Genomic DNA, 21,727 nt, shown 5'->3' with positions numbered 1-21,727 from the left:
TTGAACCCCAGAAGGGAAGAGAGAAAAACTGAACAGAAACAATATTTGAAGAAATAAAGGCACAACATTTTCGAAATGAAAGAAATCAAGTCTCAAACCGGGTGATGCACAGAAACTCACACCTAGGCACATGATAGTAAAACTGCCAAAAACCAAAGATAATGGGGGAAAAAAAAAAGCCTAGAAAATAGCCGAAGGAAAAGAATGCATTACCTTCAAAGTTACAGCAACAGGAAAGGCTGTTGTCTTCTTACTTGAAATAATTGAAGACAAACAATGGAACAACATCTTTGAGCTGCTGAAAAAAATCTGTCATCCCAGAATTTTATACCCAACAAAAATAGCCTCCATAAGTGAAGATGAAATAAAGATATTTTCAGACAGACAAAAACCAAGAAAAATTGTCACCAACTTAACCTCACTAAAATAAATAATCAAGTGAGTTCTTCTGGTAGAAAGAAAATGATCCCTAATGGAAACACAGAAATTCAGGAAGGAATGAAACACAACAGAAAGAGTGAAAATGGGAGAAAAATTAATTAATACTGATTGTACAAAACAGTAATAATGATGTCTTCTGGAGAATAAAAAATATATAGGATTAAAATTTTTAATAATGATAACACAAAGGATGGCAATATATGGAGTAAAACTATTCTAAGGTCCTAGAATTGTCTGATAAGTGTTAAATCCATGATGCTATATTAAACTGTAATAAGTCAAGGCTGTATGTTGTATTCTTTAGAGTATACACTAAAATATAGTAAAAATATATATATAACTGACAAGCCAATAAAGGGGGAAATAGAATAATAGAGGATGTCTGATTAACCTTAAATAATTCAAGGAAGGAAAGAAATATAAAACAAGTGATACACACAGAAAATAGAGGATAAATATAAGCACAAAGGTATCAGTAATTACATTAAATATGTAATTTCCAATTAAATATGGAGCCCTGGTGATACAGTGTTTGAGAGCTATGGCTTCAAACCAAAAGGTCAGCAGCTCGAATCCACCAGCCACTCCTTAAAAACTCTATGGGGTAGTTCTATTCGGTCCTATAGGGTAGCTATGAATTGGAACCAACTCGATGGCAATGGGTTGTACATTAAATGTAATTGCTCCAACTAGAAGACAAATATTTTCAAAAGGTATTAAAAACACACACAGATAGATGCTGCTTAAGACACACTCCTTACATATAAGGAGAGGGAGTATTTGAAAATAGAAGGATGGAAAAAGATACCATGGAAACACTAACCAGCAAAAGACTGGTGCAGTTATTCTACTATTAAATTAGACATTGTTTGGTAAAAGGAAATCCACCCGGAAGATAAAACTATTTTAAATTTCCTTTCACATACCTTCAAATATATAAGGCAAAAATTGATTGTCTCATAAGTATTAAATTCATGATGTTATATTAAAATGTAGTCAGTCAAGGTTGTATAGTGTATTTTTTTAGGGTACACACTAAAAGAAGCTTAAAGACAAATCTACACAACCACCTCACTCTATTACCGGTAAAGCAAGGAAACAATGTATCAGCAAAGATATGGAAGATATGGAGAACACGTTTAATAAATCCTACTTAACTGACATATATACGATGCCGAACTCAAGAGTAATTACACAGAATTTACAAGTGCATGTGGGTCATTTATCAAACTGATCCTGTGCTGGGCTGTAAAGTAAGGTTTAACAAATTTCATGAGACTAAAATCATCCAGAGGACATTCTTCGACCACTATTTAATTCAGTTGGAATCAACAATGAAAACAAACAAACAAACATCTCTGCTTCATATCCTAAGCTAAGACTACAACAAAGAAGAACCACCAAAAGTTTTTCACTGCAAAAACTAATCAAGGAATCACTTTAAACTTAAAAAAACTGCCTTATAAAATAAATTTGCTTATTTTCGGTTCATTACCAAAAAATACATACAGCTTTTGTTTTGAATAAACTTTTTGGATGAAATAGTGTATAGAATTACTTTTCTTAATTATTTTTGCCCACGAATCAAGTTTCCCCTTTCCAGTGCTATCTGGGACCCCTAACACAATAAAAATTTCAGTTATAAGTTTTGTTGTTAAAAAAAGGGCCAACTTCTCAACTTACTTCTCGTATTCTGTTAGTGGTCACAAAACCAAGGAAATCATAAGCAAACCTACTAACCTTAATGGACTGACTACATGGTCCAATGCTAGGACCCAGTGAGAAATAATCTGAACATGCAAGATGTATTTGGGTGGAGAGAGACCATCACCAATCTTCACGTCACTCTGGTGAACAAGGCAATCCACAGAGAAAAGTAGTTCTTCTGGCAACACGGTTTCTACACACACCCTGAAAAAGAAATAAAATTTAAAAACCAAGGTAATAAATATGGAAAGGCTCTTCTTTCAGATCTTAAGATTATATTGTTGTGGTCCACGGTGGCTGATTGAACCTAGGCATTTAGCTCTTGTCCCTTCCCAAATTCTACTGAAATGACAAGAGAAATATAACTCCAAAGATATATATGTAGTCACACTACAAAGTTGGAGGGCTGCTACCAGAATAAAGAACAGGAAAGAATTTCTAGAAGGTAAAAAGCAAGACTGAGAAAGAATCATGACAAAGCTGAGAACCTGCAAACCCCAAAAGGGAAAAGAAAGGACATTAAGTACAACAAATTCTTGGGCTTTTCACCTCTTTGCCATTTTACATGGGGTTATGTAAAAATTAGTCTGCTCAATCTCTGTGTTCACTAAACTGATCTTTAGCCTGTTCTTCCTACTATTCAACAGAGTACAACGTTAGCCATCAAAATTAATAAAAATCTACTTATAGAAAATTTCCTATAAAATCAACTTTTCTATGAAGCTACATACTGGGATTTTCTTTATGCATGTTCTATTATACTACAAAAGTCATTTTTCTTTTCTGAACTTGATAGCTAAGTATGTAAAAATAATTGGACAAGATCTTTAATATTAATATTAATAAATTTCCAAGGTCAGTCCTATGAGGGCAAAATAACAACAAAACCTCTATTCGTCAGTTGTTTTAGATTGTGTCTGAAATCATTGATTCAAAGGTCCATCTTAGACCATTAGCAATGTCTACAGGCTGGAGGCATAGAGCATTTAGGCAGTAAGACAGTGAGTGTACCAGCTCCACAAAGATTACTTTTCGGGCTCACTGACAACACTACTATCCAATATTAATTCTCCTCTGCCTTATATTCCAGAATCTCTTTACTTCTCAAGAATTACCACAAATATGTGTCTCCTTCTATGGATTACTGACACCAGTTGTTAGCAAATAGTAATAATAGGTAAATAAGAAAGGAAAAGAACAGAAACTTGTGATAATAATCCATTTAGGAAACATGAAAAAATACACAAGGAGGAAAAAACAGTAAGGCCACTATGCCAGTGTAAGGGAGGGAACACGATACGGAGCAAGTTTTAGAGCCAGAGAAATTGGAGCGTGAACATTAGTGAGGATTAAATGAGATAAACTGAAAAGTGCCTGGCACCAGTCACTTGGCAACTTGCTCTTCGCATGATGGTAATAGTTGTAATACCTTGCAGGTAGACAGAGCTTGAATGTGGTCACATATGCTGAGTTTATTGCTGAAAAATCCTTCATGTTTTTCACATAGTGATGAGCCAAAATAATGTCATTGAATTTCAATCTCCTAGATATAAGAGTAGCTGCAGGAAAAAAAAAAAAAAAATCTATATATGTATATATTTTTTTTTTTTTTTTTTTTTATATATATGTACATATTCACAAGTTTAGAAAAATCATAATTGTGCTAAAAATTATTAATGGTATCTTGAGTAGACTTCACACAAAATATATTTCATCTTTATAATGGTATGATTATCAATAGTATGATTGCAGCCTCTCGTGATGGAATCATGCAGGGGTTAACAAACTTCTTTGGTAAAGGGCCCCTAAAAACCCCCAAACCCATTGCTGTTGAGTCAATTCTGACTCATAGCCACACTATAGGACAGAGTAGAACTCCCCCATAGGGTTTCCAAGGCTGTAAATCTTTACAGAAGCAGACTGCCACATCGTTCTCCCACAGAGCAGCAGATGGGTCGAATAGCCAACCTTTTGGTTAGCAGCTGAGCGTTTTAATCACTGCACTGACAGAGCTCCTTTATAAAGGGCCAGATCGCAAATATTTTAGGCTTTGCAGGCCAAGAGGCAATAGTGAGGATATTATGTAGTTACTTACAAAATAAAAAACAAAGTGTTCTATTGACAAAATTTAAAATAAAGTCATAATAAAAATTGAATACATTAAAAAAAATACTTGACTACTAATAAGAAGAGCAAAATTCTTTTTTCTCTGGGGATAACATTTTGTTTAATGAGGGTTCAAAGTTAGTATTCTCTAACATCAAATAAATTCCAAATGTTCATTTGTAAAAATCATCCTTAGCTTGCGGGTGGCAGAAAAACAGGTGGTGGGTTGGTTCTGGTCTCTAGGCTGTAGTTTGCTGAGTCCTGGAGTACCGGGCTTTAAAGCCACCTTGACAGCCTTTTGAAAAAACTTAAGTGTGGCCTTATTTAAATTTTACGTTTTGTGGTATCAGTCAACTATGACTAACCAAAGTTTTTTTTCTTTATCTACTTTATATTAATACGGTTAAATCAACGAACACGTTTAAAAAATGTTACCCTATGGAAGAAACAATCCATTAGTTTTTGTTTTAGAATAAATACTTCTTTAATGAGTAATCTCAATGACTTTAATACCTTATCATTTAGTAACAGTAGGGAAAACAATAGTAGGGGAAAAAAAAGATTCTCCAAATTTCAATTAAAACAAACTGATCTTGTTTTCGACCTCTGAAATTGATTGGAATTTCCTCTACACTAGATCTGAGATATAGAAACTTCCTTGTTAAACCCAGTGTAGACGATAGATTGTGAATACTAGAGAGTTAAGATAAATGCTATTTTCTTAATGAATGCTGATTATTTTCATATATTTTTATCTCTGACTTTTTTCAAAACTCTAGATATTAATGGCAAAAATCTTTGTGGAGCCAAGAAGCTAAAGGGATTTAAATGATAAAGAAGCAAGAAACCAGAAGAACCACACCTGATGAGACTGAAGCAGTAAAAGAGAAAAGGGCAATAACATCCTTGAGATGAACTTAATCCCGGGATGATCGTTAACTTTACAGGGCTCAACTATTAAAGAACTTGAGAGAAAGTATCTCTCTCTAAGGGTGTCCCAGCTAAAATGAAAATTATAAAGAGTGTCTAGATGGTACCTGAGCAAGTAACCATCAATAAAGCAGATAAAAGTAATACACACAGAACTTCCGGCCAACATGGCACCGCAGACGGAAGTGCCACGCTTTCCCTCCACAGCAAAGACCAGAAAAACTAAGTAAAACAGAGACAAACGTCATTCCTGGAACCTGAAGTGCCAAATGAAAAGAGAGAGAGCTCAGCCAAGCAGTGAATGAAATAAGAAACTGACAGAGGACGGAAAGCGAGGAGATACGTGAGGAGGCCCTATCAGCTAATAAGGCATGGATCCACCATCTTGGACTCCTGTTGTGGATGGGTGGACAGGGAGCATAGCAAAGCAACTTCACAGAGCTCCCAGCAAGAGACAGAGCACCTGGTAACCGGTGATACACGCTTTCCCACCCCCCATTCTCTCCCCACTGCTCCACCTCTGAGCTGCAGTGGCTCGGCTGGCCAGGAAGCACAGTATCCATGATGCTTGGATTCGCCCCACCCACGTCAGAGATCAGAGGACAGGTAGTACGGGACAGCAGCTTCACGAAGTTCCCAACAGGAGACAGGGCACCTGGTAGTGAGCGATATATGCTTTCCTAGCCCTCCCTTCTTCCCACCCTTCAGCCTCCTCTGCTTCCCACCAGCTGCAGTCTTTTGGCCTGGAGGCAACGGCTTTGCCCTCAGGCTGTTTGGATTCGCTCTGCCCACACTGGCCAGGCCCCTGAGCTGGTGTTGGTTCTTTCCGTCTCTTTTAGTTTCTTTCATGCCTCCTACCACCTCCCCCTCCCTTCTCTGGAACACCTGGCTCCCTGTGCCATCTCTGCTTCTTCACGAAAGGCTATGAAGAGACGCTCAACTGGAGAACCACTCCCCCGGCCTGTGACTCCACGTTGGTGGGTTCCCTGGGGCTTTTTTTTTCCTTGTTTTGCATTGTTCATTTGTTTTCTTTTTCATTTTACAGGTTGGGAGCCCCTTCTAGCTGGCTGCACTGCACGGCTTAGGAGCTACTCCCCCAATCTGCACACCTATGTAGGTGGGATCCCTGGGGAAATATCTTTTTTTCTTCTTTCTTTCTTTTCTCTCTTTTTTCCCTTTCTGTCTGTCTTCACTTCTCAGTTCTCATCTCTCTACACTTATCTTCTTTTCCTGTCTCCTGAATACCTGGTGCTGGGTGACATCTGTACCCCCTTCTAGCCAGGCTATACTGTGCAGCCTGGGAGCCACTCCCCCAGTCTTAGCAGCCCCACTGGAGGGACTCTGGGAGTCCTGGGGGCTTTTCTTTTCCAGATTTTGATCTAGTTATTCCCCCCGCCTTTTTCTTTTTGCTTTTCTCCATTTCTCAGTTTCTCTTCACTCCACTCCAACAGCAAGATCCCTTATCACTCTTTTTTTTTTTTTTTTCTTTGCTTGTTTGTTTTTGGCTCCTGTTTTTCTCTCCTCGCTCTCCTCTTTCCCACACCCTTATTAGCTCCACACATCACAACCTCCCCCCTCCTTCCTGCCTACCTGCACCATGCACTGAACATCACACCCCTGAGCAGCACAGGCATGGCTTACTGGAACCTGCCCAGCACTGATTCCTGGGCCACCCTGTCAGCCCTAGTATGTGCCACAAACAACACATCCCAGCCCCTCCCCTTCAGCTGGACCTGCTCTGCTGCACCATAGCTGAATGACTGGCCCTTCCTGTTGGACAAGGAGGTGAAAAGTATCATGACTACAGATGAGCAAACAATAAAGAATTCACAGCCTGCCTTCACAGACATAACCAAATAAAACAAAAAACAGGACAAAACAAAAAAATCTACAATCAAGAAATGAAGAAAATAACTACTGAATGTCCCAAAGACAGCAGACAATATCAAAAAATATATTAAAAAAAGGACAGGATGGTTTCAGTAGGCATCCAACATAAAATACCTGATGACTTTCCAGTAGAAGAAAAGACAAGGAATTCAAATCTCTAGTATTCAGAGTAATCCAAGAGTTAAAGCAAAAAGCAGACAAAAATGAGGAAAAAATAGACAAATTTTTGGAAAAGTCAGACAAATTTCATGGAAAATACAGACCAAAAAATGAAACAATTCAAGAAAGTAATACAGGAACAAAATGCCAAAAATAAATTCACAACTAGAAATCATACAAAAACAACAATTAGAAATCCAAAAGATAAACAACAAGATTTCACAAATGGACGGTGTCACAGAAAGGCTGAGGAGCAGGTCTGAAGCAATAGAAGACAGAATCGGTAAAATTGAAGACAAACACTTGGATAAAACTCCGTTTGAAGAAAAATCAGAAAAACGAACAAAGAAAAATGAAGAAGCCCTGAGAATTATGTGGGATACAATCAAAAGCAAAAATTTGCCACTGATCAGAGTTCCAGAACAGGGAGAAAAAGCAGAAAACACAGAGAGGATCATTGAAGAACTGCTGACAGAAAACTTTCCTAATATCATGAATGATGAAAAGCTGACCATCCAAGAAGCTCAACAAACCCCATATAGGATAGACGCCAAAAGAAAAACACCAAGGCATATCATAATCACACTCGCTGAAACCAAAGACAAAAAGTCCCGCGAGCAGCTTGTGAAAAAAAAAAATGTCACATACAGAGGAGAAACAAGACTAAGCTCTGATTATTCAGCAGAAACCATTCAGGCAAGAAGGCAATGGGATGACACATATAAAACCTTGAAAGAAAAAAATTGCCAACTGAGAATAATACATCTTGCAAAACTTTTGTTGGAATGTGATGGTGAAATTAGGACATTTCCAGATAAACAGAAATCAAAGGAATATGTAAAAACCAAACCAAACTTTCAAGAATTATTAAAGGGAGTCCTTTGGCCTGAGAACAAACATCAGACCACAGCTTGAATCTAGGATGCAAAATTGTACCAGCCAGATACCAACCTAGGAAATGAACCCTCAAGGACTAGCCAAAGCAAAACAATTGCAACGGGGAACCAGAGAGGTTAATCTGTAAATGACAACAATGCTAGAACAATAAAAGAGGGAATAAATGGTACAGGTATAGAACTTTCTAATGGAGAGGAAGGCAAGGCAATATCAAGTAATAACAGACTGGTTCAGACCTAGGAAGTTAAGGGTAAATCTCAATGTAACCACAAAGAAAGTTAACGAACCTCCTCACCAAAATAAAGAAGAAAAACATAAAGTCTGAATAAAAACAAAATCTACAAAAACAAAAGAAATGGAAAAGAAATCTACAAACAAAAGCAACTCAGTACAGGACATTATGCTGAATGAAATAAATCACAAAAGGGCAATTATTATATGAGACCACTACTGTAAAAACTCATGAAAAGGTTTACATACAAAAAGAAACAATCTTTGATGGTTACGATGGAGAGGAGGAGTGGGGATGGAAAACCACTTAATAGACAAAAGATAAGCAGTAATTTTGGTGAAGGGTAAGACAGTACACAATACTGGGGAAGCCAGCACAACCTGTACAAGGCAAGGGCATGGTAGCTCCATAGACACATCCAAACTCCCTGAGGGACTGAATTGCTGGGTTGAGCGCTGTGGGGACCGTGGTCTCGGAACATCTAGCTCAATTGGCATAACAGAGTTTATAAAGAAAATGTTCTACATTCTACCTTGGTGAGTAGTGTCCGGGGTCTTAAAACCTGTGAGCAGCCATATAGGATACTCCACTGGTCTCACCCTTCTGGAGCAAGGAAGAATGAAGAAAACTAAAGAGACAAGGGAAAGATTAGTCAAAGGACTAATGGACCACATCTGCCACAGCCTCCACCAGACTGAGTCCAGTACAACGAGATTGTGCCTGGCTACCACCACTGACTGCTGTGACAGGGATCACAATAGAGGGTACTGGAGAGAGCTGGAGAAAAATGTAGAACAAAATTCTAACTCAAAAAGAAAGATCAGACTTGCTGGCTTGACAGAGACTGGAGAAACAATGAGAGTATGGCCCCTGGACAACCTTTTAGCTCAGTAATGAGGCCACTCCTGAGGTTCACTTTTCAGCCAAAGATTGATCAGGCCCATGGAAGAAAACAAGACTAAAGGGGCGCACCGGCCCTGGGGCAGGGACTGGAAGGGAGCAGGGAACAGGAAACCTGGTAATAGGGAATCCAGGGTTGAGAAGGCAGAGTGTTGACGTTGTCGTGGGGCTGTTAACTGATGTCATAAAACAATGTGTGTACTAACTGTTTGATGAGAAACTAGTTTGTTCTGTAAACCTTCATCTATAGTTCAAAAAAAAAAGAGTAATGGACATAATGAATGTGATTTTATATATGTTACATCATTAGAATAGAGTAGAATAGATGGAAACTATAATAACTTACAATGAATTCCATTTGAGTCTCTTAAGCTACTTTCTCAATCAATGTTTCTTAGTTTTTCTACACTGAAAAATTAAGTCAAATACAATACCAAATTTGCCTCCTGTGTCAACAAACAACCATTTTTGTGATGCCAGATACATTTTTTTTCCTGGTCACTAAAGTCACTTGTTCAAAATTCATTGGTTATATATTTTCTTAAAAAAAACTAAGAAAATGAATTAAAAGGATTCTAAGATTTTTTTTTTTCTTTTTCAAGATGACACAGCTTGAGATACAAAGTAAATACTTAAAGGCAAACCAAAGATACAGGTTTAAGGGGGAGACTCCTAAACAAGTATTAAAAGCTTTAGTCTTAAAATATAAAACAAAAAAACAAAGCCAAATTTTACATTTATAAAGAACTTCCTTGCTGCAAGAATTATGAAGCATTGGATTATTGGAGAGGTTTTTGAGTCTTGTTATATATTTAGAAGAAAAATAGACTGCTATTTTTCTGAGTTTGAGTAGAGAATTGGCCCAGATGAGCTCTTTCCATTCCTTTCTGTTTGGTGATTTTTGATAAATATGACACCCAAAAACATTTGCATCTAGGAGGCAGAGGACAGTGCTAAGAGGCAAGGGATTTTTAAGTTCATGTGTCACAACTTTTCTATAATTTCTCTTGTCCTAGAAATAACAAAGAAAATTAGAAACTTTCCTCACTCACATCTGTGGTGTAAACAGTGTTTGACAGCTGAAGAAAAATCTCAAATTGGAACTCATAGGTTGTGCAAAATGTGTCTGCTACTGAGACTTGGATTTTTCAATCCAAAGGTGCTCTCTGAGGAGGATGTGCAGATTATAAAGGTTGTCTGGCCCATTTGCTGGCAAAACCTGACTGGCTTGCTTGTCTGCTAAGAACACTTGGGATGGAGCTGTCTCTACTTCTGACATCCTGGGGGGCACTGACATACTTGTACTACTATGCTGTGAATACTAGGTGTCCAGCTGACATGCAGCTACCATCCAAACAGTAGCAGATAAGAGATGGGCTGAGAGTTCCACTATTATCCATGGCTTCTCAGAAGGTAGAAGATTGTTAGTTACTGTGGCCAGTCTCCTTTTCTCCAAGCAAGTCTTAGTGCTTGGATAAGAGTGCCAAGGAATGCTACCCAAGGAGCATCAGGATACCCTCTACAGCTCTTTATTCCTGTAGAGATTATCAATCCTATTATGCCATTGGACTATTAAGGTTCATGACTCTTTAATGTCAAAAGTTTTAACCTGGGAGATTTTCTACTAGCACCTTAACTCTTTTCATCCTAGATGCAATTTATAAGAGAATTTTATTTATACACTTAAACCTCTCAATTAAAAAATTACTTAGGACAGACACTTGGGAAAATGTATTTTGCTGGTAACTTTGTCGGAATTTGTTATCACATTAACTTTATAAATAAGAGATAACTGATCACAATTCCCAAAGTACTTGGTCTCTTCAGTTTTCAAGACTCTATTCCAACTAGCCTATACATAAAAAAAAATCTGGGTTGTAGATTATTGGGTGTTTTTAATAATATTTTTAATCACTTTTGTATGTCTCAAATATTTCATAAATTTAAAGAACAACAAAACCTAGCTATCTGTAATTTACCATCTTGATAAAGATAAAATATGATTAGTAGGTAGCTTGCACAAGTTTTGGCAACTGTGTGAAGAAGCTAGCACACTCATGCATATTTTAGTAGGGATATAAATTGGTTCAGCCTTTTTGGAGGGTAATGTAGCAAAATGGTCATAGTCCATTTTTAGAATGTGAAAGATAAAATAATACAATTTTTGAAAGACAACATAGTCTTCATGAACTTGAGATAGGAAAGATTTTTCTTAAATAGACACAGAAAGCACTAACCTTAAAGGACAAAAAAGAATAAATTGTACATCAAAAGACACCGTGAAGAGAGTATTGTAAATACATATCTGACAAAGGGCTTACCTCTCAAATGTTAGAACTCTTAAAAATCAATTTAAAATATGATGGACAATCTTATAAGAAAATGTGCAAGAGACTTGAACAGGCATTTCACAAAAGAAGATGTCTGAGTAGCCAGAAAACATATATAATCAGAAACTGCAAGTTAAAACCACTATGCACTCACTAGGGTAGCAAATATGGAAAAGACTGACAATACTAGTGTTGGTGAAGCTATGGAGCAACTGGAACACTAATAAACTGCTGGTAGGAGTGTCAGTTGTTTTAACCACTTTGGAAAACCTGAAGTTCTACTCAATAAAAATGCATACATATTTGCACTGAAGAGATGTGCAGTAATGTTCATATCAGCATTATTTATAGTCATAAAACAGCCCAAATGTCCACTATAGTAAAATGGATAAAAAAATGTGGTATAGTTTTCACAATGGAATACACTTCAAGAAAAATAAAACAAAAATTGCCCCAGAAATACTTAGGTATAAATCTAACAAAAATATATACAAGACGTAAATGAAGCAAATTACAAAACTCTGATGAAAGAAATCAAAGAAGTTCTAAATAAATGGAGAGATATTCCATGTTCATGAATAGGAAGGCTTAATATTATTAATAAGTCAATTCTTCCCAACTTCATCTATAGATTCAACACCATCCTAATCAAAATCCTAGCAAGTTATTTTTTTGGATATCAACAAACTGATTCTAAAGTTTATATGGAAAGGCAAAAGACCTAGGATAGCCAACACAATACTGAAGAACAGATTTGGCAGAATGACACTACATGACTTCAAGACCTACTATAAAGCTACAGTCATCAAGATAGAGTGATATTGGTGAAGGAACAGGAGAATAGATGGGTGGAACAGAAACAAAGAGCCCCAAAATAGGCCCACACAATTATAGTCCACTGATCTTTTACAAAGTAACAAAGGCAGTTCAATGAAGAAAGGACAGTCTTTTCATCAAAGGGTGCTGGAACAACTAAATAATCTGCAGGGCTGTGGGGAAAGGGCATATGGGAACTATGTACTTTCTCCACAATTTTTCCGTAAACTTAAAACTGCACTAAAAAAATAAAGTCTACGAAAAAAAACCAAAAACTAAAACCAAGCTACTCATACAACATGGATGAAGTTTATCACTGTAATGCTGAGTGAAAGAAGCCAGACACAAAAGAATTTGAAGAAATAAATCCAAATATTTTCATCTATATAGAGTTCAAAAACAAGCAAAACTAATCACCTGTGGTATTAATCGTGAGAATAGTGGTTACCTTCAGGAAAGTAAAGGCTAGTGATTGGGAAGGTCACAAGGCAAAGGGGAAGGAAGACTTCTGTTGTCCTCTACTGTTTTATTTCTTGACCTGGGTAGTAGTACACAGGTGTGAACGTTTTGTGAAAATCCATCAAGCTATACATTTGATTCTTGTTCTTTTCTGTATGTGCAGCATACTTCAGTAAAAAGTTAAAAAATAATTATATGGATTCCCTAACACAGATCCTCCCAATATTATTTTATTTATCAAAATGTGACTCTGGACAGACATATTTCTTCATGCTTATCAACTTGATCATACCTGTATTTCCTCTCATCCTCCTTTCCACATGACTGTATTTCTCTTTTTCTTTGTAGTTATAGCATATCACGTAGATAGCATCCAAGAGTAGTTTCTGGTGGGAGTTTTAATCTGAGTATTCATGTCTTTTTAAAATTCAGGGTAATTTTCCTCTACTTTCAAAAATTATTTCTCCTTACTTGCTATTTCTGTTCTCTTTATTTGCAAGTGGGACCTCCTAGATCTTTCTTACATACCTCTTAGCTTTTCTCCGTATCTTCTGTAACTGTTCGTTCTATATTCTGGGATATATCTTTGACTACTTGGAAATTACCAGATCACCAGCTTGGTCTTGTGTTTTGAACTGTACTACATGCCTCTGAACATACTGTCAGACTCAGGCTATATCTACTTGATTGCAGGAATCCAAAAAAAGAAAGGAAAAAAAAAATCTGAAAAGTTACATCAGTTTCCATAATTAACTTATCAATGTCTTTGGAAGCATCTAGACTGTTCCCAAATTTTTTGTTTTGTTTTCATTATAATATTTTATATTATTTCAACAAAATAATGAAGACAATGCTCAGGAATGAGTTTCAGAAGGATTTTAAATCCTTACTCCTCAAATCGTATACAGTGGAGACATAAAATTAGACTGTAAAAGATAAGGCCAAGTTGTGAATACAGCCTGTTTTTTCCACCCTAAAGTTCTACTTAAGGATGATGTTAGGAAGGTGTAATAGGCTTTTGACATGTCATTTTCCTGTGAATGCCTTTGAATTAGCTTTCTTATAGAGAATTTGGGTTTTATGTCTGACTTAAAAATTCTTTTTGGTCTTATTTCAGTGAACATATTTTTGGGACAACAGCCAAAAAATGTGTCACTTGGGGAAGTACGGGGAAACATTTTGTTTCCTTTGGATATTTTTGTTTACAGGGTGAACATGGGATGACATCAAGCCTCCAGATCTGAACAGTAGAGGTGACTTTGTCAGCCTCGCTTTGTTCCCAAAGTCAGTAGCTTTCCAAAACTGTACAGTTGCCAGCTGACCTCTGTAGTTACTGTCACATTTAGACACGGTAACAAAAGCCTATTGTTCACCTTAAGCCGTATTATTTTTTCTTTATGTATTGTTTGCCCAAGGTGAATCTATTTTTAAGTAAGGACTAATGTTCTAAAGTCATTCCATCACTGAACTGCTTTAAAAATACTAAGTCGTTATTTTTATAGTCACTAACTAAAAGCTAAATGAAGCACCAGAATCATCCAGTATTTGCTGAGCTTTGGCACTGAGAAACCATTGATATTAGAATTCCACTGGAAGTAATTTACTGTATTACATCTGACAAATTTCTAGACTTAAATGTGTAACGTCTAACTGAAAATTTTGTGACTAAGTAGCTTGAGAAAAGTACCTATATTTTTACATAATCCTTCAGGAAGGTTGATTCAGGAGTCTTAAGTCAGTGTTTTGTTAGAGAAATACAGTATTTTGAATAACTTTAGACTGAGCATACACTTTCTAGTTTAACTCTATATTTCCTCATAGTAAACATCAAAATTTACCATCTTATACTTGGACCATTTGGCTCTTAGTTATCTGCCTGACCAAACGATTTTTATGGTCCCTCCCAGCTATAATGTTTTGATGCTATGACTTCAGACACGCAGAACCCAAAAATATGTAGGTTAGGTCAATCTCTTCCTCCTATTCCTGCTTTCTCTCTCTCTCTCTCTCACACACACCCTTATTTTGGTTAATTATGTGTATTTTCCCCACCAGACTCTAAATTCTGTGAACACAGAAAATAAGTCTATTTTATTCTCTGTAGTAAACCCCAAATCCAGCACAGTTTTTCATTTGCAGAATGAATGTTACGGAAAAAAGGAACCCAAGGATGTAGCTGGCCTAAAAGTAAGAAAAGGTGCACTTATGATTTCTTCTGGCTAGAATATTCTCCCAAATACCAGCATACCTCACTCCCTCAAGCACTGTCTGTCACTCTCTTAGGTCTTTACTCAACTATCACCTTCTCAGTAAGGCCTTCCAGGTTGCCCTACCTATGATGGCCACACTCTCACTCTAACACTGCCTCTACTGAGTCCCTGTCTTCATTGTCTGTAATGGATTGAACTGTGTTCCCCCAAAATATGTATCAATTTGGCTGGGCCATGATTCCCAGTATTATCTGGTTGTCCTCCATTTTGTGATTGTAATTTTATGTTGAGAGGATTTAGGTGGGATTGCAACACCACCCTTATTCAGGTCACCTCCCTGAGCCAATGTAAAGGGAGTTTCCCTGGGGTATGGCCTGCACCACTTTTTATCTCTCAAAAGATAAAAGGAAAGGGAAACAAGCAGAGAGATGGGGACCTCATACCACCAAGAAAGCAGCACCCAGAGCAGAGCACGTCCTTTGGAGCCAGGGTCCTGTGCCTGAGAAGGTCCTCGACCAGGGGAAGTTTGAGGACAAGGAATCTTCCCCCAGAGCAGACAGAGAGAAAAAGCCTTCCCCTGGAACTGACACTCTGAATTTGAACACTTTTAGCCTACTTAACTGTGAGGAAATAAATTTCTCTTTGTTAAAGCCATCCACTTGTGGTATTTCTGTTATAGCAGCACTAGATGACTAAGACACTGTCCCTTTAGTACTCATCCCTACCTAACGTAGGGTATTTTTTACTTTTTCAGCTGTGCTTATTTTCTGTGTTCTTTGGCTAGAATTTAAGTCCTTGGTGGGGTGGAAGGGAGGGGTAAAGATTCTGGCACGCCGCAGAAACTCAACGTATTCGTCAGGGAAGATAGATGAAATCCAACTCTTAAAACGTCTTTTAAAACTAGTGTTACAAAATAATGGCTAAAAAATTAAACTGAAGAAGAATCCTCATAGATCACAAGTCTTAAAATTGATATATTTTTTTTTTCTATGAGTTGTTCCAGATAGGTAGGAATATAATGCTATTAGTCCAAGCAAAACCAAACCCGTTCCTGTGGAGCTGCTTCTGACTCATGGCGACCCCATGTGTTTTGGAGCAGAACCGCACTCCCTACGGTTTTCAAAGGCTGTGATTTTACCCAAGTAGATGGCTTTCTTCTGTGGTGTCACTGCGTGGATTTCAACCGCCAACTTCTTGGTTAGCAGCCAAGAGCAAACTGTTGGCACCACCCAGGGATGTCAGTAGAAGGTATTAGAAGGTATAAACGGATGGTTTGAGGAGCACATAAGCATGGTAAACATGGTACAAGATGATTACAATGAACATTCGCTCTTACTAACCTTTAAAATGCATTGATTTCTAAGATTATAATGCACAGATGCAATCCGGTAATGTCTGTTTTTCCACAGACTATAGGGTAATGAAGTTGTGAAGGACGAGAAGGGTGTCAGCTTTCAATAAATTATTAACAGATATTGCATTCTCCATGAACTATTTGCAGTAAGAAGCAACTTAGTCTTAATTGTAATACTACCTAAGCTCGGTTGTGAAAGTAGATTTCTAAACTCCTGTGGCAAAATGTGTCCTCTTTGGGCATTATTAAATCAATTAACCTTGCGAGGGGAAGGTTAAAAGGACTTCTGTCGGCTACATTCTCAGCATTAAAAAGAACAGGCGGAAGCTTGGGGGAACTGCTGGGAGGACGCAAGAAAAGGCTTATACTAGCAGATGAGCAGTTCTGTTCTTGCTAAAATTTGGCAAAGACACACACTGTGGTTTCTTCAGATGACAACATCATAATTCATTTAGCTCTCCCCTACCTTTGCACAAAAAGGCCAGAACCCCACAGGAAATGTGAGCACTGACATTTTCTACCCAGGATCAAAAACTGACTCTTTGGCCAGAAATTGAAAACAATACAGCTAAAACAGTAAATACACAGCAATGTGTTGAAAGAAATAGGCTGCTGGGCTGGCCAGTGACACAATTCATCATTTCTATTTTAACTTCTGTTGGATGGAAAGGTAAAACAAACAAACAAACAAAAAAACCGTGTTTGGATTGGCAGACTTCCATGCAAATATAATGAAAACCAAGTAAATGTGAAAGAATCCCTTTGCATTAATTTACAGACTATGGCCCAAAGATTTACGTTAAACTCTGCCTTTAATGCCAAGTTTGATTATACTTTTCTGCTGATTTCCAGGCAGTTAAAAGCTAGCTTAAGGGCCATCTAGAAGGCATGATTTCTTTGCTTTCTACAAAATGCTAAAGCTTCTTTATCATTCTGTATTCAGTCATGAACTCAGCTGCACAAGCCAAACGTAAAGATTTTATGGGCCAATCCATCATGCGGATTCATGAACAAGAATACAAGTCTACTCATGCAGACACTAAGGGTGATTTCCATTTTTATGAATGAAAAAGAACCTTGCATAAACATTCTTTATTTAAAGTTTTAAATGAAGAAAGATGCATAACAAAATGGGAGCATTTTGTTTTATATGTCAATATCTCGTAAGAGGGGCAAAGTAAGGAATCTGGCTCACAGGATTCCCAAGACAGCACTATCTCCTTTGCATTAAGTACATAAATGAGATTTATGGCCACTGACCTAATCTTAGATGCCAAAATGTACAGCAGGAACAGCTTTCTGGAAAACTTAATTTAAAATTATGGTGTTAACAAAAGCACTTTCAGGAACTTGCAACATACGCAGCACACATACACACATGTATCTAAGAGAACCAACTATAGAAAGCAGCCATGGCCATCTGCATAAAGCTTTAGAATAGATTTCAGAGGTAATTCAAGTTTACAAGTTTTTCTTTTTCTCCTTACCACCTTGATGTTTGTGAATTTCCAAATAAGTGTGTATCACTGGACAGTCAATTTTAAATCACAGGTAACCACTAAAGGTCATTTTAATACTGAATATGGAGCCCTGGCGGCAGAGTGGTTAAGAGCTACAGTGGCTAATGGAAGAAAGGTCAGCAGTTTGAATCCACCAGGTACTCCTTGGAAACCCAGTGAGGCAGTTCTACTCAATTCTATAGGATTACCATGAGTCTGAATCGACTGGAGGGCATTTTTTTTTGTATTTTTTTAAACAGGTTTGCATTTTGAGGAGGTTTAGAATAAATAGAAATATATAAACCTATTTTAATCACTTTTTCTGAATTTTAAGGGTAGTTTCCTTACTAAAATAGTAACTAAATTAGCATCTTGGAGAGAAGAAAATGCTTGAGTGGCTGCATGTATAACACTCTTCACTGAATGAGAGAAAGTTGGCCGTAATGTCACAAATCCACTGGTAACCACTTAGAGAGTTTCCTGAACACACTGGTTTTTGACCCGGAACAGAAAAATCACAAAAAGAAAAAGAAAACAGTAAATGAAACTTATAATGACAGTTGTCAAATCAACACTTTCCTAATGTAGTCCCATAAAACGGAATTCCTGGAAAAAACAACATCCTATAGGATAAAAGGTCAAGTTAAGGAAACACATTCCTTCCCTTATCACTGGATTTTAACAAGAGAGCTATCCACAGTCAGAAAAGGTAAACCTATAGCACCAAATGTTTTTCAAATTATTCAAAAGTTTTTACTTTGAAATATAGAGTTGAAGAACTAAAATGTACATTTCAGGTATGCATAAATATATTATCTGCCTGATACAGATGTTTCAGGCTACAGTATAACATGTACACAGGGCTAAGCAGATTTTTAAGGGAGCCACTGAACAGCCAAAATTAAAATGCGGGACTCAAAAGAACACTGAGTTCTGTCAGTTATCTGAGGTTTCCTTTCTAAATTCCTATCTTAGTTTGGGTTGTCCCAAAAGAGAATCTAAGATACGAACTTGGATGTAGGTAATTTATTTGGGAGGTGTTTCAGAATTGTTCACCTGAAGGGTGTCAGGCTACAGCATTTATTCACAATATCTTGTTTCCCATGACTTGAAGTTTGCTGTGAGTAGCAGTAGCTACCTCACCCTTCCAGGCTTCCTGGGCACAAGGGCTGAGTCAGTTTCCTTGGCTTCAGGGGAAGTCCTCAGGCAAAGGATGAAGAAATGTACAGCCGGAGCTTACGGTAGAACACTGTCAGAGTACCCAGAAGCGTTCTCCACCGCCATGGCTGGGGTCAGAGGTAGGCCATCGGGTGGCGACAAGGGCACCAAAAGCCTGTCAGCTCACAGCATGGAGATCAGTAAAATTCTTCATAAATCTGAAGTTTTTGTGTCCTAAAACACAGTTTTATTCCTAAATTAAAAAAAATCAATCTGAAAATAATCTTATAAAATAATTTATAAAAACAGTTCATGTGTCCATATAACCAACCCTATTTCTTTCCAAATTAACAGTTGTTGTATTTGTGAATGTGTGTGCTTTCAGAAGAAATTAAGTTTACAACCATGCAAAAGTACAAATTAGAGGTTTAAACAAACAGGGAAGGAGTCAATGATGTTAAAAGAAAGAAAAAGTGTCACTTAAATATATTTATGACAACTAATTTTCACATCCTATCTACGCTAAAAATGATTTAGATGATTTTAATGAAAAAATGTAATTTGATCAATTTTATTCTTTTCTTAAATCCCAGTAAAGAACAATCTGGTTTGGATTAATTTTACATTTTTAAACTGGTTGTTTCAGCATCATGAACACACTGTCTTACTTGTACTTTTTTTAAAAGGTCATATATCATCGTGGTTAAAATTACTCAGGTCTTGGGGTCAGACACTTATATATGAATTCCCATTCAACAACTTACCAGCTGTGCCATTTAACAACTGTGCCTCAGTTTCCTTATTTGCAAAATGGTGACAACGACAGTATTTTGTAACATATTCAGTAACTGGTAATTTAGGATTAAATTACATATTACATATGAAGCACTCAGAAAAGTGTGCACTTCATAAGAACTTCTCATAATATTAGTCATTATTATTATTAATATTCTACATAAATTAGGAGATAAAAACTCATAATAAGCTTGTAATCATACGTGCATTCACATACAATTGTACTACAAGGCAATAAAGGAGATAAAGAGAATATAACTGAGTAACATATAAACTCACCGTTTTGTACAGTGGGATTCAATGATTTCCAGATGGGAGCTGGGTTTTCATTCTGGTCATCTTCCTCTGTTAGAGTGGGGAGGTGATCTCATTACAGTTCACCTCACATGAGCAGTTCTCCATAAACAGCTTGTCTGAAGGTGCCACATGCTAAGGAAAAAGATACTATAGTGATCAGAATAATAAATGATGAAACAGAAAGCTAAAAAAAGAAAATGAAATTGGATGGGCTAGTGCGATTTACATTTACTCAAGATAGAACATAAAGGAAATGTGAGAAGTTCATCCACTAATCCCATTGCCACTGAGTTGAGTCTGACTCATAGTGACCCTACGGTACAGAGTAGAACTGCCCCATAGGGTTTCCAAGGAGCAACTGATGGATTCGAACTGCCAACCTTTTGGTTAGCAGTCGAGCACTTAATCACTGTGCCACCTAGGGCTCCCATCCATTAATAAAACAACAACAAAAAACCCATTGCTGTAGAATCTATTCCAGCTCATATTGACCCTGTAGGACAGAGTAGAAAACCCAAACCCTTTGCCATTGAGTCGCTTCTGACTCAGAGTGACCCTAAAGAGTAAAACTGCATTAATAGGAACATGCAATATCTGGGAATGGCAAACCAGTTGACGTGGTGACACTATGTGGTCAATGACCAATGTGAGATAATAACAGTTTGACTGCAATCGTACAAATACGTGGTGCATTGCAATCATACAAGGAGCAGAAGCATTATACTACAGTAGCACAGAGTTAGGTTGTGAATTGCTTAAAGAAAAGGGAGAAGTACCATATAGGTAATAAAGGCAAAAGAGACACAGTAAAAAAGCATCAGGTAAAAAAAGTTCCGGCAGGAAGAAAGGTTGACTATGCAGGCGCAGGCCACCATTAGAAATTCAGAAGTTAGCACCATTAAAAATGAGTCCAATTAAATCAATAAATTTATGCATAAATAACACTTTTCAAAGTAGGGCAAAGTAATATAAACAAAGAAACTTAAAGCACTGGACATACCTGTGAAAAATGAAATTTATGCTCAATCTGGGTTAAATTTGCCAATGCATATTGGTACAATGGATCTAAAATACTACAGGGATTTAGCGGACACTAAACTGGCACTGGAGCAATGGCTGCTAACCAAAAAGTCAGCAGTTCGAATCTACTAGCTGCTCCTTGGAAATACTATGGAGCAGTCCTATTGTCCTATGGGGTTGCTATGAATTGGAATCGACTCGACAACAATTGGTTTGTTTTTTTTGTTTTGGTAAACTGGCACTGGCTGTCCATTTTTAATTCCTAAAAAGTCCTCTAATTTTGTATTTAAAAGTAGAATAGGGAAGGGTACTTACTCGACATTCTGCTAATTTCTGCTATACAAGAAGCATCATTTTTAAAGATGAAAAACTGTCTAAAGTTACCTAAACAACAACATCCATCAATCGGTTCCAACAGACTCATGAATTTCTAATAAAGTTTGATTTAACTTAGGTAGATACACATCTTGCAGGTACATATGTATATTGTTGTTGTTGTGAGGTGCTGGGGAGTTGGCTTCAATTCG

At 37.2% G+C, this 21,727-nt stretch overlaps 1 protein-coding gene across 1 annotated transcript in view; it reads right to left on the bottom strand.

Annotated features, from left to right (window-relative positions):
- Positions 1–21,522, bottom strand: part of LOC126084412 (uncharacterized) — a 125,104-nt gene extending 103,582 nt beyond the window's left edge. The window contains 5 exon segments of the mRNA XM_049898998.1: positions 2,182–2,213; positions 2,216–2,352; positions 3,578–3,707; positions 20,163–20,249; positions 21,516–21,522. Coding sequence (XP_049754955.1) covers positions 2,182–2,213; positions 2,216–2,352; positions 3,578–3,707; positions 20,163–20,249; positions 21,516–21,522 — 393 coding nt within the window.
- Between the last annotated feature and the right edge of the window lie 205 nt (positions 21,523–21,727).

The sequence above is a fragment of the Elephas maximus genome, chromosome 10 (genome assembly GCF_024166365.1).
Source record: "Elephas maximus indicus isolate mEleMax1 chromosome 10, mEleMax1 primary haplotype, whole genome shotgun sequence".
NCBI classification, from domain to species: domain Eukaryota; kingdom Metazoa; phylum Chordata; class Mammalia; order Proboscidea; family Elephantidae; genus Elephas; species Elephas maximus.
This window is presented reverse-complemented; position numbering and strand designations above follow the sequence as displayed.